The 19604-nt window shown below is 44.9% G+C and overlaps 1 protein-coding gene across 6 annotated transcripts in view; it reads left to right on the top strand.

Moving 5' to 3' along the window:
• Positions 1–19604, top strand: part of SNX27 (sorting nexin 27) — a 52316-nt gene that overhangs the window by 11836 nt on the left and 20876 nt on the right. For all 6 annotated transcript variants that reach the window (XM_073323357.1, XM_073323355.1, XM_073323353.1 and 3 more), the window contains exons 2-5: positions 10228–10459; positions 16444–16636; positions 17721–17785; positions 19375–19479. In XM_073323357.1, coding sequence (XP_073179458.1) covers positions 10228–10459; positions 16444–16636; positions 17721–17785; positions 19375–19479 — 595 coding nt within the window. The remainder of the gene's footprint in view (positions 1–10227; positions 10460–16443; positions 16637–17720; positions 17786–19374; positions 19480–19604) is intronic.

Below are 19604 nucleotides of genomic sequence, written 5' to 3'. Positions count from 1 at the left end.
TACTCAAAAACAAAATAATGTAAAACTTCATTACATTATTTTAAATTATTTAAAACTTGTAAACTTCAAAATAATGTAAAACTTCAGAATCATACATGCTCCAAGTCAGGTGTCAAGAACAGAAAGAAGTGAGGGAGTGGGCTGGGGAAGAGTGCTCTGTTAACAGAGGTGGACGATACATGAAATCATGGTGAGAGTAACAGTTCTGCTGGTTCGGCTCCTTAGAAAGAGGTCACTTTTAAAACCTACACATATTTTGGTCCCTGGAACATTCTCCTCCAGTAGTGGGATGGTTGGGACTTGTTGGGTGAAAGGTGCACACAGGTGAGAAGGCAGCTTTTAGAGTTAGTCTTTTGTTGACATTTTGCTCTCCACTAGGGGAGGACAAAGTTGATTTCAAACTTTTTCCCTCAGGCTGGATTGATTTTAAATCACGATGTGGAAAGCTGCCATTTAAAATCTTCAATTTTAATCAACTTTTACCTTTGTATCTGAGTTATTTTCTAAAGAAAGGCACACTCACATTTGAAACATGTTGATTATTGCTAAACAGAGCCTTCACACTAGATTTGGTACATCTTTTTTAGGTGGGTACACTATAATGATATGCATTTATTTAAGCAATTATGTAGCTTAATATTTTCAGCTTCTTAATTGTGCATATTTAGTATGTTAGAAAATGAATGCTGTATTGCTTATTTACTACCATTGTACCCTATTTATAAAGCTTGACCGTAAAAGTTAGATTTCCCCTCGCCCCCCGTTTCTTTCTTTATATAGAAAAGCAGCCTTTAACTGAGTTTTTGATAGAGGATCATGGATTCAGCATATTTATTTTTTTTATTTAAATGTTTTAGGAGATTATAACAAGCTTAGTCCTCAACATATTTTGTATTAAATTCAGATTTCGTTTTAAACAGTTTTTAATGAAAAATTTATAATCTAAATAACCAAATCAAAAAATCTGATTTAAATAAAAACTGATCCCCCTCCCCCAAAATAACTGATTTTTATCCACACAGTTTAAGTGTTCTGGGATAGTTTTAGCATTTCTCTTGAGATGGTTTAGGAGAATGAAATCCTCAAACGTTTTCTAAAGAGATTTATAAATGTAAAAACTTTTAAAACCAGAAATACTGTAAACCTTGGAAATATCCCTTTTTAAGCATAGCGATGTGGGGAAATCCTACCTTGTCAAAAATATCTATGTCCAGAGGCACTGACTTCACCAGTTCCCGGGAGCTGCTCGACTCCCGCCCCAGTCCTGCCTCTTCCTGCTCCCTTCCCCACCTCTTCCTGCCCCCACCCGTCCCCTTCCCTCCCAGTGCCTCCTGCATGCCACTGAACAGCTGATTGTGGGAGGCACTTGGAGGGAGGGGGGAGGAGCTTCTCGATGCCCCAGTGGGCACAAGGGATGCAGGGGGGCAGGAGGAGGAGTTGATCCGTGGGTGCTCCAGCCATGGAGTCAGCGCCTAGGTCAGTGTCCCCCAAGGCCCCATTTACACTAGGAAAACCATGTACCGCAAATGGCTCCCTCCAGCAGGATGCCTTGCCCAGGGGCTGGCGAGCCTTGTCATGGCAGATCATTTTGGTTCTCCAGCCCATTGGTAGTGAATGCTACCAATGCTTCCTCGTTAAGGGTTCCACCTTGGGGCTCCATACAACTTTGCGTCTTGCAGCGAGACATCTCAGATTGGATAGGAGCCAACTAGTTCTCCTCTGGGACAGGGCGAGTCTGCTGGAAGGCAAGGGGAACTTAGTATCATTCTTACAACGTCCAGACAAGGGTGGAAGTAAAACCAAAACAAAATGCACTCATGTCCAAAAAATCCTCTAGTGTCCAATTGTCTTAGGAACCAGTGTGTTTAAATTCTGGAAAACCAAACAGTTCTATCACTGAGTAAATATTACGTAGTTTGGCTAAGCTTATCTCGCCCTTCTGGAGGCTTCTGATTTGTCCGTGCCATATTATCAGGGATCCTAGAAATCCATTTGCCACAGAAAATTGTGGAATTTGCGTTTTTACAGAAAATCTTTAGTTTTTACATTTTGTGAAAAAATATAGAGTAGAACCCCATTTATCTGCGCTCCATTATCCGCTTCTCTGTATTAACAGAACCGCCAGCCCGGAGCGTTAGTTGTCAGCCCTAGCCCCGCTGCTTTCAGCCCTGGCCAGCTGGTGGTTCGGTTAATACAGAGAGCGGGATAATGGAGGCTCGGATAAACTGGGTTCTACTGTACATCAGTAAAACGTCGTGTTCAACTGATACCTGTATATATTGTGGCTAGGGAAACTAAAGTTCCGCGTTTCATTGTAATCACGGAAAAATGCTGTTTTTTTTTTTTTTTTTTTTTAAATCAGAGAATTTTGGTTTTTATATCACAGAAAACTAGTATCCCTGGTTATGAAGTACCGTTCCCCTTCTTTGGCTTGGAGGTGATTACTCCTGGCTGAGTTGCTATGGTGACTTTATTGCGCAGGTGCTAGGCCTCTGGCCCCTGTGATATTGCACAGCTCCCTTCAGCGCCTTTGTACTGCCGAGCTGGGGCCTAGTGCAGTGGAGCAGCAGCAGGACTGCCACTGAAATCGTGTCTGGGCTTATAAAGAAGCCTGTTGGGTTGATACTTTAAGTGACTGGGTGGCGGGGGGGGGGCGGGGGGCTTCACAGACAGTTACTTTTGTGCAAATGAAATGATACATTGCAGTAGTTAGCGACAGGACTTGGAGTTGAGGCACCCGGGTTCCGTTCCCAGCTCTGGGAGGAAGTGTGGTTCTAGAAGGGAACTGGGGCTGTCTGTATCCAGTTGCACAAGGAAGCAGCCATTTTCAGATCAGCCTGGAAGCAGGCATGGTTAAGCAAGCTCTAGAAATTGTGAGTGAGGAGAGGAGGGCAGTTGAATTATGTTTCTTGCTGGCATGACCTCTGTCAGGAGAGAGACGGGGGTGGCTCTGGTGACTGGGAATGAGTATTGAGTTTTTTCTTCTAGGGTCCTAGGTCGTATCCAGCTCAGGTTGTGAGTGACTAAAAACTGTTTCCATCTTGTAGCCCTCGTGAAATGAATCTGGTGGATCTCAGTCCAGTTCCTATTGTATAGTCGTCCATATTACCAAAACCACCATCACAACTGGCAATCCGTGGCAGTCTCTCCGGGAAACCCGGGATTGAATGGGCCACAGTAACTGAATTCTCTCCTCCGCCCAACTCCCCCTCCCCATTTCAGGTCTGGATTGAAGCACAGAGGCGGCAGACAGTGTGAGGAAAACATGACCTGCGGCCCCTTGTGCTGAACCTGGTCTATGGACAGACAGATGGCGTCAGTCTCTCGGACTGTCTATTGCTGCACTGTTTAACAACACTAACTTCACACTGAAGGAAACAATTCTTGGATAGCAAGATTTGCAGATGACACTAAACTGGGAGGAGAGGTAGATACGCTGGAGAGTAGGGATAAGATACAGAGGGACCTAGACAAATTAGAGGATTGGGCCAAAAGAAATCTGATGAGGTTCAACAAGGACAAGTGCAGAGTCCTGCACTTAGGACGGAAGAATCCCATGCACCGCTACAGACTAGGGACCGAATGGCTCAGCAGCAGTTCTGCAGAAAAGGACCTAGGGGTTACAGTGGACGAGAAGCTGGATATGAGTCAACAGTGTGCCCTTGTTGCCAAGAAGGCCAATGGCATTTTGGGATGTATATGTAGGGACATTGCCAGCAGATCGAGGGACGTGATCGTTCCCCTCTATTCGACATTGGTGAGGCCTCATCTGGAGTACTGTGTCCAGTTTTGGGCCCCACACTACAAGAAGGATGTGGAAAAAATTGGAAAGCGTCCAGCGGAGGGCATCAAAAATTATTAGGGGACTGGAACACATGACTTATGAGGAGAGGCTGAGGGAACTGGGATTGTTTAGTCTGCGGAAGAGAAGAATGAGGGGGGATTGGATAGCTGCTTTCAACTACCTGAAAGGGGGTTCTAAAGAGGATGGATCTAGACTGTTCTCAGCGGTAGTTGATCACAGAACAAGGAGTAATAGTCTCAAGTTGCAGTGGGGGAGGTTTAGGTTGGATATTAGGAAAAACTTTTTCACTAGGAGGGTGGTGAAACACTGGAATGCATTACCTAGGGAAGTGGTGGAATCTCCTTCCTTAGATATTTTTAAGGTCAGGCTTGACAAAGCCCTGGCTGGGATGATTTAGTTGGGGATTGATCCTGTTTTGAGCAGGGGGTTGGACTAGATGACCTCCTGAGGTCCCTTCCAACCCTGATATTCTATGATTGCTGTCTCATGAATAGGGCACTACCAAATTCATGGTAGATTTTGGTCAATTTCACAGTCATAGGATTTTAAAAATCATAAATTTCATGGTTTCAGATATTTAAACTTGAAATTTCAGAGTTGTAACCGTGGGAGCCCCAACCCAAAAGGGGATCATGGGGGCTATTGTGCGGGGGGGTTGTGGTGTTGCCACCTTTGGTGCTGTGCTGTTGCTGGCAGCAGCGCTGCCTTCAGAGCTGGGAGGCTGGCCAGCTTCTGCTCTCCAGCTGCCCAGCTCTGAAGGCAGCACAGAGGTGCAATACCGTGACATCCCCCCCACCCCCTCACAACCACCTTTTGGGTTGGGACCCCCAGTTTGAGAAATGTTGGTCTCCCCTGTGAAATTTGTATAGTATAGGGTAAAAGTACACAAAAGACCAGGTTTCACAGGGGAGTCCAGATTTCATGGTCTGTGATGCATTTTTCACGGCCGTAAATTTGGTGGGGTCCTACTCATGAAATAAGTATCTTGGGGTTTCACAGACCCAGTGTAATTCTGTACAATTCCCATGCAGGGTAAACTTGAAGCACGTGAACTTCAGTTGAATGGAACAAATGAGAGACGTCAAGAATGATGTTCAAAAACCAGTCGGAGAACACTTCAGTCTCTCTGGTCATTCGATTACAGACCTAAAAGTCGCAATTCTTCGACAAAAAAACTTCAAAAACAGACTCCAACGAGAGACTGCTGAATTGGAATTAATTTGCAAACTGGACACCATTAAATTAGGCTTGAATAAAGACTGGGAGTGGATGTGTCATTACATTCCCCCTCTGCTGTTCCTCACACGTTCTTGTTAACTGCTGGAAATGGCTTGATTATCACTACAAAAGGTTTTTTTCCTCTCCTGCTGGCAATAGCTCACCTTACCTGATCACTCTCATTACAGTGTGTATGGTAACACCCATTGTTTCATGTTCTTTGTGTATATAAATCTCCCCACTGTATTTTCCACATCCGATGAAGTGAGCTGTAGCTCACAAAAGTTATGCTCAAATAAATTTGTTAGCCCCTAAGGTGCCACAAGTACTCCTTTTCTCATTTTTATTGTGGCACTAAATTTCAGTGACGGACAGCTTGGTTCAGTTGACAGTTATGGCTGCATTATAATATCCAGAATGCGAATTTAAAGGGAGCCATACACACTCTAATCCTGTGGCAGGAGGTGATCCGTGATGAGGGACTGTAGGACACATCTTAGATAGCTATCTGTCTTAGGTACTTACCCGGCCCTCATTGCTAGGAGCACAGTGCCTCCCATTCTTTAATGCAGTGGTTCTCACACTATTTACTATTGTGGGCCACATATGCAGCTCTGAATGTGTTATGTGGGCTGCATCCACACAATATATATCCTACAGTAACTCCTCACTGTCCTGGTTAATGTTGTTTGCTGATCCATTAGAGAATGTGCTCGTTTAAAGTTGCACAATACTCCCTCATAACATTGTTTGGCAGCCACCTGCTTTGTCCACTGCTTGCAGGAAAAGCAGCCTGTTGGAGCAAGCTGGTGGGGGGCATGGAACTAGGGTGGGCCGGCAGCCCCCCTACTAGCTCCCCTAAGTTCCCTGTGCACAGCCCAGCAGGCTATCAATTGCCTGCAGTTCAGATGTCCCTCCCCCTTCTGCTGTGTGCTGTTCCTGCCCTCTGCCTTGGAGCTGCTCCTGGGCGCCGCCTCCTTGCTGTGCGGGGGGGTGGGGGAAGGGGTGTTGATGTCAGGGTATCCATGCCCCCACTTCTGTACCGCATCTCCACGGAGCAGGAGGGGATATGACAGGGCTCAGGACAGAGGGAGCTTGCTGGCAGCAGCTGCTGTCTCAGCTTGCTGATCTTCTTAAAAAGGCAGTGTACTTAGAGTGTGGCCAGCATACTTAAAGGGGCAATGTGTGTCTGTCTCTCTCACTCACACATGCTGTGTGTCTGTCTGTCTCTCTTTCTCTCTCAGACACGCACATGGTGTGTGTGCCTGTCTCATGGACCCTCCCCACCCCCAGTACTTTGGAAAGTGGAGGGAGTGGTGTGCTTTAATGGGATAGCATGGGTGGTTCATCACGTTCAGTTTCTGCAGGGAATGTTTGCAGCCACTGCCATGGGTCTGTTGTGTCTCCTCCCTCCATGTTGCCTTGTACAACATTTACAACAATGTGTTAACCCTTGGGGGCTTAGCCAGGTGCTAGTTCGTCATTTAGCAGTAAGGCATTCCCTGGGAAATATTCCACCCTCTGACTCCACCACTTCAACCAAGCTTCACAATCATCATTGCTGTGTACAGTATTCAATTATTTGTTTAAAACTTTATAGTGTGTGTGTGTGTATATGTGTGTATATGTGTGTATATGTGTGTGTATATATATATATATATATATATATATATATACACATATATTTATCCCCCCTTCCCCCCCCCCCCCAGAACCTAACCCCCTCCCTATTTACATTAATTCTTATGGGGAATTGGATTCGCTTAATATCGTTTCGCTTAAAGTAGCATTTTTTCAGGAACATAATGACAACATTAAGCGAGGAGTTACTGTACCTGTATGGCCCTGAGGAGGTCACATGAGCCGCAGCTGTGTGCTGATTGGGTCGCCGATTGAGAACCACTGCTTTCATGTTTTTATCCACACAGCCACCTCTGTGAGGTAGAACCCTGCTCTTATCCCCACTTTACAGTTGGGGAACTGAGTCACAGTGAGACTAAGGGCCAGTCTACACTAGAAGCACTACAGCGGTGCAGCTGCACCACTGTAATGCATCTGGTGAAGATGCTCTATGCCGATGGGAGGGAGCTCTCCTGTTGGCATAATAAAACCACCTCTGCAAGAGGCAATAGCTATGTTGATGGGGGAGAGAGAGCACTGTCTGCACTGGCATTTAGGTCAGTGAAACATATTGCTTATTCACACTCCCTGAGTGACATCAGTGGTAGTGTGTACAAGCCCTAAGTACCTGGCCCAAGATCATGCAGGACATCTGTGGTAGAGCAGGGAATTGAGCCCATGTCCCAGGCTAGTACCCGCACCGTTGTACACAAAGTAATGCCACCTTCCTCAGGTGCTCAAAGCGTTTGAGCTTTCATTGTTCTGCAAACTCCTCTAAGCCCAGAAGAACCTGAAGGCAGTGTGTGGGGAAGGTTCACTTTTGCCTTTTAAAACGATACGGAAACCCTGGCTGCATAGAGCTTTGAACAGAATTTTAATGACCACGCTTAATACCCTGGTCCAGAGAGTAACTTGAACCTGGCTGTGACAGTTTGATCCTGTCCATTTCTATGAGTACCCTCTTAAGCAGTTTTTTCGGCTTGGTTCAGAACCTTGAATCGGATTTGTAATTTAGACAATCTTTTCAGGGATGTTCCTATAAGTAAAAGTTCAGTAAAAGGTACTGGATATTAAGCAGTAAGAGCTGCCTTTTTTTTTATTTCAGTGTTAAGGAGAATTTGGAAGGACAGAAAGCTAAATACGGTGGCTGCATTTCAAGCAGGCTTGGATAATTCTGAGAGTGGTGGTTGTGGCTTTCCTCAATTAGATAATGAAAATCCATTCTCACGCTCAAGGAGGGAGATATGGAATTGCCTGAGGGGGGTGTTTAAGAAAAAATTCTCTTCCTCCGCTCGCATGGGCAGTGTTTCATAACTAAGTGCGCACAGCTTTTCTTTTGCATTCCTCTGAAGCATTAGGTGTTCATGGCCAGAGGCACAGTATATGGGACATGATGGACAATTAGCTTGATAGGACAGAGCAGTTCCTTTGTGGCAAGAAAACAAATCGGGGGGCCTAGTTTTGGTCACTCTGACTTTAGTTGGATTGGAACCAGCGACCCCAAGATTAAAGGAGTTTCTCATTGCCCTATCCCTGAGCTAATTCTGTGTTCATGTCATTCCAAGTATGTGTTTTTGAGCAGCCTGTGCAGTTAATGAAGAGAAGGGGACTGGTCCCTTCAGATGAGATGTGCTCTGTCTGGAGCCTGCAGCCCAGTTCCAGTGCATCTGGGCTGATTAGCGGGGATGCAGCTTGGACTGTTCTTGTTTATACAACTGGATGTTTCAGATACCAAACCCTGACAGAGACTATTCCGTTGACACCATCTATGGAGGCTTGCTGCTAAATTTAATTCTTATCTGGGAGAAAAACAGCTTTTTCCCCCCCTCCCCAGAACTGGAAGAAAAAACAAAACAGCTATGTTTGGATTTTATTTGACTACAAAACAAATGCCTTTAAAAACTGGTAACCAGGTGTGGTCTGTTGTGTCTTGGGCTATCCTTGGAACAGAACTTAGCAGAGCTTGACTGTCCAGTGTGTGTTGTTGAGAGAGCAATAACATTTGCAGTTCTTAGAGACCACTTAGTGTCAAGAGTTTCAAACCTTCCATTTTTTTACATTGGGTTTATTTCCTAATTTAAATATTTGCTCTAACTCAACTGTTAGTTATGGGACTAGATACAGAAATTATTGGATTAAATTCTCTGGCCAGTGTTGTGCAGAAGGTCAACAAGGTGATCATAGTGGTCCCTTGAGGCCTTAAAATCTATTAAAGCTGCTTTCTGTTTGCTGCCTGATGGGAACAATGCACAATATTCATTATAAAGCTTTGCTTCCCTAACCTTGGACCTCCTTAGATTTGTGCTTTAAATCGAAAGCGACAAGTTCATCTTCCAGGGACCTATCTAGCAATGAACATTTTGGGAGGGTGAAGAATTGTAGTAAATAGTAAAGCCTATTTTGAAAATTACAGCAGGCGTATTAGTATTAAAAAAATTATCAAAAACTGATCATTGATTTAAAATCGAATGGGCGTTTCGCTATCAATAAATCTTTTACTTTTGGGACTTCGCATAGGTTGGAGAGTGAAACTAAACTGGTCAATAGAGCTGATATTTTTCTATCCGGGGGCCAAACTGAAAAGTGTGTGTGTGGGGAAAATTGGATCGGTTCAACCCGTAACTGATTTTTTTTTTTTTTTTGCACCGAAATGAAAAAAATTAAAACATTTATTTCAACCCAAAACAAAATGTTTTTGGTATTTTTTTGCTTTTTGGGTCATTTGGGAGGGTTGAGCTTCCCCCTTTTCTTTTGTTTTTTAGAAAAAAAAATTAGAAAAATTTCTAAATGAAATACAACTTTTGATTTTTGGAAAGATACTTCTTAAAAAAAAAATTCCAGCTGAATCTGTTAGCTGAATTTGCTAATAGTTTTGGGGGCCCTGAAAAATGGACTTTTTGGCAAATTTACTATTTGCTGAGAAAATTTCATCCATCTCTACTGATCAGATCTATTCAGTTCTCTTGCACTGGCATACCTCAAGGTAGTGTTTGGCTTCCCAGCACTGCAAGTGAAGTGTTAAATTGCAAATCCTATTTCCGCTGCCATAAAACTGAAACCAGTTCCATTCATCAGGAGGATCCAATCCCCCTTTTTATTTACTTTATTTTTTGCAAAACCTACAATTTGGGAGCTAAATAGGTATTGGCTCAAATTCATGACTGGTGGAAGTCACTGAAAGGACATGGGATGTCGAACCGCATGATATTAGGCAGCTTCAGCTAATAATGTTGTAAAGGGAGTAAATAAGAAGAGCCACGTTGTTTTCACACTTTTTTAGGCTGATCCTGGCTTGGTTTTAAGAAAAGGAGTACTTGTGGCACCTTAGAGACTAACCAATTTATTTGAGCATAAGCTTTCGTGAGCTACAGCTCACTTCATTGGATGCTGTAGCTCACAAAAGCTTATGCTCATGCTTATGCTTATGCTCAAATAAATTGGTTAGTCTCTAAGGTGCCACGAGTACTCCTTTTCTTTTTGCGAATACAGACTAACACGGCTGCTACTCTGAAACCTGGCTTGGTTTTGCGGCTTCTTAGGGACATCTGCCTTGTTTATAGCCTTATTGTTTTTTCCCTTCCCAGGAATGGCGTGAATGTAGAAGGGGCAACGCACAAGCAGGTGGTGGACCTGATTCGAGCGGGAGAGAAGGAGTTAATACTGACAGTGTTATCCGTTCCGCCCCATGAGGCTGATAACCTCGACCCCAGCGACGACTCTTTGGGGCAGTCGTTCTATGACTACACTGAAAAGCAAGCTGTGCCCATCTCCATCCCCACATACAAACATGTGGAGCAGAACGGCGAGAAGTTTGTGGTTAGTATTGGCTTGAGCATGCCTTGTGGAGTCCAGGATTGGTTTGTTTTCCTGCTGATCAGGTTCTAAGCTGTCAGAGTTTTCAGAGAGGCCTAGTTTTTAATCTGATCCCTGGATTCTGGTTGCCAGACCCTCTCCCTCAACCCCAAAGAGGCTGTAATACTGACCATATCTTGGAACTCCAACTCCCATTATTTTCTTTAATTTTAGTGCATGTAAAAGGTGATTAACAGTCCCATGTATGAAGGCCTCTGATTCATAGAGCAGCAGTAGTGTGAGTTTTCCTCTGTATGTGATTTTGAGAGGCTGAGAAGGACCCATCATAACAGAGGAACCTCTTCTGGGGCTGAGATGACCGTGGCCTCCATGGTTTATTCAGTCCCTTGGCTTCTCTGCGGAGTCTGCCAGCAAGGAAGCCAATTAGTGCCTGTTATAATGGTGTTTTTTTGATGCCAACATGTTCCTGTTGGGATCAGGACCAGCTCATTCGTGATGCTCGTTATTTTCAAAGGTATGTTACTTACACTGGCCCCAAGCTTACTCTTTTTCAGAACTGCGTTATCTGTCAGTTTCTAACCAGTTCATACAAGTGCGGTAGTTCTGAGCAGTGGGTCCCAGAGGGAGACCTTGACAAATGGCCTTTGGTTGACACTTTCTATTCAGTACCATCAGTTAGCTCATATATGCATCTATATCCTGTTTTATATTAAGTGCCTGGAACATCTGTAATCAGTACCTAAGGAGTATGATCATTTAAGAAAAACTCTCCTCTCATGCTTGTGTCCTTACAGCTTCCCACGCAGCAGAGTGAAATTGACAGTGATTGTACTGGTTTCACTCTGCTGCCTTTCCTGAGAATGTGCTGTGTGTATGAGTGATCCTTCACTACTGTTCAGGGATGGGGTCAAAGATTTCACATACAGGTGTTTAAGGTGGCCTGATTTTCACAGTTGCTGAGCATCTGCCACTCCCACTTAATTCAGTGGGAGCTGTTTACATGTTCAGTACTCCTGATAAGCAGGCTAAGTGTGTAACCTCTGTGCTATAACAAATGTTAAGATTGTGTATTTCTTTCCCTTTCTGTTCTCATTAGTTAGGGATCAGCTGTAGAAAGTACCACTTTCTTCCCGGGTGGAAGACCCTGCCTGGCTGCATTCACTGTGGGAGCTGGCGGTCATTCTTTCAAATAACATGGTCTGTCTTGAAACTGCCGCCTAAGCAGATGCATCTCTGAGGCTTGCTATTGACTCTGGCTTATCATGGGTGCCTGGCTGCAGCTTGGACTGGAATGCACTAGCTATTTTGCATGTTTCCATTCTGGTTCCCTTCTCCCAGAGATGTAGAGAGGGGAAAACCTAATTTGAGTTGTGGATGATTAAAGTACGCACTTCCCCTTCAGTATTAAATTTTGAAAAATAATCTAATTCCTGCAGATCACCAAATAAACTTCTATTTTTTTCTCTTGGTGGCAGTTAAAGTTTACTTACTGATTGTTGTTGTTAGTTTGAATCAATTGGGAAAAATCTGTTAGTCATCTTTCCTCCCAAAGACTGGTGCTGGCTGTTGCTGGCAGCTAGGCTGCATGTATTTCCATCTAGCTTGTGTTGCTGGCATTTGCTGTGCTTCGAATTGAGAACATATCACTGACTCCCAGAGCAGTAAGAGCTGGGGAAGGGGGTAGAATCGGTTAAAGATTGCTTGTAGTCAGAACGGTGACGGTGTAAAAATGGCACCATCTTACCAGACTCAGCTCCTTGTGTGTCTGAGTCATGTCTATAGACATGACTCACACACATTTTCACTCCTGTTAGCACTTCAGAGCCCATAGAGCTTTGCCAATGCACATCCGCAGCATCTGCTGCTGTTCCCATTCTGGGGCCCATGCATCTTTGCCAATGCACCTCAATCCTTTCCTCAGCACCCCTGCAATTCTAGTAACACACCCAGAAGCTTTGCCTGTTCACCCCTACAACTATCACCTCAATCTTGGTCTGCAACATCCCTGTTTTTGCAGCTCTGGGATCCCTACAAGCTCTGCTGATGGACTTCAATCCTGGTCCTCAGTCCCACCTGCCATTCCAGTCCCAGGCTGTTTTTGAATACTCGTCCAATTGCTCCTGAATTGTGAGAGTGAGTCTGATACTTTCATGATGTGAGATCAAACTCGTTCTCACTTTTGAGCCACCCTGTCAGATCACGCGTGAGAGGTTGGACCTGCCACGTTGCAGAGACCCGTGGTCATAGTAATTTTACCAAGAGCAAATGGAGACATGAATGTTCTTGGGCACTGCTCCTGTAACGTTCACCTAGAGCATGGCTGAGAGGGCTTCAACCTGCCAGAATAAAAAGTGAGCCATCTATTACAAGCAGAATAATGGCTGGGAAGCAACACAGAGAATGACCTAAAACTGTTGACTGGATTAGGCAAATTTACACTGAGAATCTCATTTTAATGGCTTACATGTCGCAAAGTGGAATTCTGGGCATGTTCCAGTGATATTAATTGGCCAGGCCTCATCTAGGCCATTTTACTTGACTCCTTTGGTTGTGTTTTATGTTCCCTAAGTGCCTCCGTAGTAAACTTGTTGAGGTGTGTCCTGTACTCCATCCGTTGGGGCCAGAGCCCTTCAGCACCATTAGCCTTAGTGGTGATTTGCGTAGCTTTGAGAACATACCTGTTGGGTTTGAACCATGAGAAAAATCAGCAAAGAGTCTTAAAGCAAAAAAGAAGAAATTCCATCTGGCCTTTGGTTTTCAGAGACAGAAGCCAACCACAAGTGTGGTATTCTTCCCCTCTCAAATAGGCACTTATTGTCAAGGGGACAGTTACCAGTCATCAGCTCCTGGGACTGGCCCATAGATCAGTGTTAAAGTGAAAATTCTCACAGCACTGGTTCCCAGTACTTAAACACTCAGGCAGCTAGGGTGCTTTAAAAGCTGGTTATTAATACATTGCCTGGGGTGGGGGAGAAATAGTGTAAAAACTGCATTGGCCAATTCACTGCCCAGATTGTGGTTTTCTTTCTCCGTTTTGCCCATATCTTATCACCTTACCCAGAACCTTCCCTTCACCTCCTAGTGGCTAGAGAGCTGCTGTTTCAGTCACAGAGAACTGGACCTACAGTTGCCGAGGGCCTTGAGATGAGATGTCAGGGTCAGATGTGGTGCTGCTTTTTGGGTGGGGTGGAGGGGGATGCAAGGCAGTTGTGCACTGGTGAAGGGATTTTTAAAGGGAACTCAGCTGGTTTTTGAATTGCTCTGCCCAGATTGAAAGCTTGGTGAACCAGAGCAATCCCGTCTGTGTGCATTGCAGTTACAGTTTGGAGCGTAAGGAGCTGACAAATGATGAATTGGTTCCCAGTTTGCTACTTTTTCCCCTTACAGCATAGAAAATGGAGGCATTTTCCCATGGAGAACTTGACACAGTGTTACTGTTCCAGGAACCGGGCAGACGCACAGAAGCATGTGTGTTTGTGGGGAGGTGAGGACTAGAACTTGGTTCATCACCAAGAAGCAGAATCTAGTGTGAGGCTTGTAACCTAGGACATGTACCGTGTGCGTTTAAATGGAACAAATTTGATCCTCATGGAAACAAAGGATTCAGAGCTGTGGCCAGACATAGTGTGAACAGGGAGTGTGCAAGTTTCCCATTTCACAGTTCTATCCTGTAGCACCACGTGGGAAAGGGTGATAGAAACATGAGTCTTAGTGTAAAGAGAAGAAATCTGCAGGGAAGCTACAGCAGCTGTATCAGTGCTATAGGAAGTCTGTAATGTGGCTGGGATGAAATGCAGTCTTAAAAGGACTAGACAAATGCAATGTATGTTCTCAGCTGGACGGAGGTCAGCTGATACTGGCCTCGCCTCCTTGTTTCCCACCTCCTCTGGCGTTCTCCAGCATCACGTCATGCAATGCCAAAAGAATGAATATACGCTTTTGAGCAACACAAGAGTTGTGCTTTGAAAAAATATCTTTTTTTGGAAGGTCACAGATCAGCTATTCATATAGCTAATGCTGAAAACAAATTGATTCAGATTCCAAGACCACGCCCTGTACAGATCTTGGAAGCGAAGTGGGACTCAGAATTCTTTGGATTTCCAAGAGCTGTGGAAGGTTCTCTTTTGTGTCTAGTTTGGTGCCTTTTGAAATACTCTACTTCTCTGACTTGCCAGTGCTTTCAGTGTTGCAAATGCCAAGGAGGGTTGATGTGTGACTTTGGAGAGATGGTTGCTGTTACGCAAATTTCTCTTACACGTCGACAAAAAGGTGTAAGCATGTTTTATATCTTTAGCACATTCCTTTCCTCCTATTAAGCTAGTTAAGGCAGTGTCCCATCATTTGGGGCCTCTTTATCACTGTGGGCATATTAGCAATGCCAAGACATCTGCAAAATGGATAAGAGCCTAGTGCATGCCTTCAGTTCTTTATGCCAGGGGTTCTCACCCTTTTTCTTTCTGACCCACAGCATGCTATAAAAACTCCACGGCCCACCTTTGCCACAACAACAATTTCTACATATAAAAGTCAGGGCCGGTGTTAGGGGATAGGAAGCAGGGCAATTGCCTGGGGCCCCACGCAACAGGGATCCCCGCAAAGCGAAGTTGCTCGGGCTTCGGCTTCAGCCCCAGGTGACAGGGCTCGGGGCCCTGGGCTTCAGCCCCGCACAGCAGGGCTTCGGCTTTCTTCCCTGGGCTCCAGCAAAACTAACACTGGCCCTGCTTGGCGGACCCCCTGAAACCTGCTTGTGGCCCGCCGGGGGTCCTGGACCCCTGGTTGAGAACCACTGCATTATGCTGTCCAGGTGGTAACGCTGATTCTGAATCCCTTGCTCATTTCTGGACCCCTTAACAGTATTCTTTGTAAAAGACCTTGCCACATGTAGTATGTAGGACTAATTGACCTTAAAATTGGAGCCTGGCTGAATGGTGAAGGCATGATCTGTAGATATGTTAGATCTTTGAAAGTTGCCCAAACCCCCTCTTTGCTCTAGATAGTTTTCCTTTCCTTTCTGATGTCAAATTCCCATCAGGGTACAGAGGCCAAATTCCATTTCCTGAATGACCTTTGTATGAAATCAGAGCTGTTTGCGCAGCACGGAAGCTAGTTGGATGACAGGATGTTTCCAAAAGATTTGAACCCCTCTCCCCTGCCCCGTTGTCTCTTGCACAGTTGGCAGTGCCTGATAGACTCCATGGCTGAATAGAGCCTCTTACTGCTAAGCCTGATCCTTGATCAGAGGCTGTCTTTAGGCTCTGGAGGAATGTCTGTGTTTTAACTAAGGCCTCGTGTTTTCTGAACCTAAACATTGCAGCAAAGGCCCTGGATTTCTGTGGCCCTGTGATGCTGAATTCTGCAGCAGACTGGAAATTCAGCTGTCACTTTAAGTGTATATTGTGTGTGTGTGTATATATACACACATGTATGGTGGTGTGTGTGTGTGTGGCGTTATTGGCTATGGAAACAATTGATCTAATCAGTGCAGTATTTCTTGTTTGATGTTCAGTTTGTGATACCTTCAAACTTTCTTCATTGTAGAAGTTGTCAGGGTGGAAGCTGGACACTGTGGCACCTGGATAGTGCACAGTTGGGGCATTTGGAAAGAGGGTTAGGGTGCATGTTTTTTGTAGGTGAAAGGCAGCTTGAACTCCAGCAACCCTTTTTCTTTTGCCAGCTGTTTCACTGCCCCCACCCCAGTCTATTGCTGTGTCAAATAGTGATACCTGGAATTATTAGTTGGTGTGTTTCTCTGACCAAACGTTCGGTTGTGACATAGTAAATTATTTAAATTACTGGCAATTTTCTAACCTATCATTAAGCTTCAAAGTCAACACCCCATTGAGATGACTGAGGCAGTTCACAACTCTCAGCTAATTTCAGGCTGTCTGCAGACTCAGGAAGGCAGCTCTGCATCTGTTTACATTTGGGAAGCTTTTTATTGCACTAGACAAATTTCCTGTCCTTCTCTTCCCTCTGCATCCTGATAGGTTTACAATGTTTACATGGCAGGGAGGCAGCTGTGTTCGAAGCGGTACCGGGAGTTTGCCATCCTCCACCAGAACCTGAAGCGGGAGTTTGCCAATTTCACCTTCCCACGCTTGCCGGGGAAATGGCCTTTCTCTTTATCAGAGCAGCAGTTGGATGCCAGGCGCCGAGGGCTCGAGGAGTATCTAGAGAAAGGTAAAGGGCCAGCTGAGCCAGAAGCCCAGTGCTACATTGAAGCTGTCAGCTTTCAAGCAAGTGAAAGGTAGTCTTACGGTGATGGCGGTAAAGCCTACCAGCAAGGAAAAGAGGCTCATTTAAAACCAGGCTCAATTTTCCAAGCGAAACGCTGCAGGAAAAACCAAACTTCACTTGATGTAATGGTGCGGGTGTTAGCTTGCTGAGCACTTCCAAGAACAAAACATAGTTAGTCTTTAATGCATGGTGGGCCGTTATTTATAGTGTTGTATCGCTTGCCAGTAAACACACACATGCTGGATAGAGTGGGGATAAGAGGGAGATAAGGAAAACTTGATATTGTGGAGAGAATCGTTCTTAAGATCTTTTTCTTAGGGAGTCCCAGCCAGACTGCAGTAACATGGCCTTGCCACTGCTGTGTGTTTTTAAAGGGTGGTAGTGTGTCTCTGTTTAAGCTTTGGTGGCTTAGAGTCTGGAGTCTTCTGTGGCTTCAGTTGCTTATGCTGTCTGGGTAGCAATGCTGCATCCAGATCCCCTGCTTTATCTGTGGCCCTTGTAAGTGTTCTTAGTAAGAGACCATGCCCCACACGTGCACTGTAAATGGGGATCAGAAAGGAATTTTCACCCCATGGTATGGCCCTGTGCTTGGCTTGCCTTGAAGCAGCAGGGATTGGCTATTGCTGGGTGAGATGGATCAAGTGTGTGCGTGCAAATGCTTGTGCCAGGTGCAAGTTTGACAGCCTGAGGGTTCTCTGCTTAGAGTGGGTACAGCATGGGTGTTAGCACAGCAAACTTCTCTCGCACATTGTTAATATATCTCAGCCCTGCCTTCCATGGCCCAGTGAATCCTCAGCCTCCCTGTTAAGTCTTTCAAGAAAGGAATAAATCAGCAGTGTCTGTTAGCGTTGTGGACCCTGCCCTTAGTGGACTGGGCTTAGGTACCACTTCATTTCACACAGGCCACCTATCAGTGACTGAAAGTTATCTTCCCTTCCCCCAGGCTCTGTTCAAACCAACCCCCTGGTTTGGTTTCTGCCCATTTCCAGGTGTGATCCACTAACGCAGCATTCTCTTTGTCCTGTAGTGTGCTCCATACGAGTTATTGGGGAGAGCGACGTCATGCAGGAGTTCTTATCGGAATCGGACGAGGTAAGTGGGCGTGCTGGAGACTACGTCGGCGTGCTAATCCGATGCTGTGTTTTCTCTTTCATAACTGTTACCTTCCTGCAGAAAGCTGCATTACTGGCCACTAGGTACCATCATAATGGGGGCAAAAGACTTCTCAGAGTTTGCCATGTGCCTCTGTTATATCCGCCTGCTATTGATACAGGGGATTGCTGCAATGAAGAACAGCTCTGATGCCGTTCTTTTCAGTTCCTGGAGTTCAGATTTCTACAAACAAGCAACCAAACTCTCTCAATAGTGGACCCTTGCCTTTTGTACATGTCCCCTTGGCAGGCCCAATATTAGATCCACTGATGGGGGTTTGTTGCTTGCTGCTTGTGTTAATGTTGCATCTTGCAGCACTGCTGGCTTCTGTGTAGCCTCTGGTAGCTTGAGTAGCTTTGCATTTGCATGTTACTCATATTTTATGGTGCAGCCTTTGGAAGCCAAGGCAATAGGTGTTATAAACATTAATATTTTATCTCGGAATGATTTAGTTGTGATTGCAAAGCAGCAATTGGGAGTTATTTTATCACCAGCTATTGCTTTTCCTCCAAAACTTCTTGTGGTATGTAGAGCTGCTGTATCCAAGAGCTTTTCTTCCTTCACTGGCAAACTTAGAATGCACTGATTCAGGCAAGTGGAAAATCCTTTCCAATCGTGACCTGAAATGGTTCTTTCAAGTTCCTGTCCTGTGAAGTAGCTGGATTCACAGCTTCCTTTTTTTAAAAAGTTGCCTCTGTTGCAATCAGAAATCAGTTTCTGAGGCTTGTAAAAGATTCATTTTGAAGTGTGGTTATATTCTGAAAATTGACTATGTAAAAATGACCCCTTCCTGTTCATGGGTTCCTGTATTTTTATTTATAGTGACGCTTGACACCTTTGACTCCAGTGAATGGGAGCTGGAGTCTGTTCTGGCTCACACAGCCTCAACCAGAATGGTTAACCAAGTTCTGTTTGTAGGAACAAATTTTCTTGTCACTTACATCTATGAACACCGGCCAAAATTGGGCTACAGAACCCTTAGAAAGGGATGATGATGGTCCCGTGGTTTGAGCACTAGGCCAGGGTTTAAGAGACCCTGGTTCAATTCCCTGCTCCACAACAGACTTCCTGTGTGAGATCTTGGGCAAATTACTTAATGTCTCTGGGCCTCGGTTCTCCCTCTACAAGAGAGATAATAGTCCTGCCCCGCCTCACATGGGTGTTGTGAGGATAATGCGTTACTATTTGTGTGGGACTCGGATCCTGTTATAATGGGGGCCAGATAAAATAGATACCGATAGCGATGGGTGAACCAGAAAGAGCCTGTTTTAATTCTCAGATCCCAGTGTGAGTTTGCAGGGCTGGCCGTTAGAAAAATAAATCTTCTTGTAAACGTAGCCAATTTAATTTGAACTCATGGAGTGCATATGTGCCATGCCACTTCTAGATCACTTCTCTGGGGTAAAATAACTCCTCTTCAGGACTGTAGTAATCTAGGTACTGCAGGAGATACAAATCTAGTGATTCCTGGTTGGATGCTCTGTGGCATGATGGGAAGAAAGGACTGTGATGGATTTTCTCTTTTCCAGAATTACAATGGTGTGTCAGATGTGGAACTAAGAGTAGCACTACCAGACACAACAACAGTAACAGTCAGGGTCAAAAAGAACAGCACTACAGACCAGGTGTATCAGGTAAGGTGCATATTTGCATGAAGCTTTCTAAATATCTGAAATAGATGAATGTGGTTCAAACTTGAAGCAAGACCCTAGATGCACAGAGAGACCTTTCCCATTGCTGTTCTCCGTGGTGGGTGTGT

This window comes from Lepidochelys kempii, chromosome 24, assembly GCF_965140265.1.
Source record: "Lepidochelys kempii isolate rLepKem1 chromosome 24, rLepKem1.hap2, whole genome shotgun sequence".
Classification (NCBI taxonomy): domain Eukaryota; kingdom Metazoa; phylum Chordata; order Testudines; family Cheloniidae; genus Lepidochelys; species Lepidochelys kempii.
The sequence above is the reverse complement of the archived record's forward strand: the minus strand, read 5'-3'. Positions and strand labels throughout refer to the sequence as shown.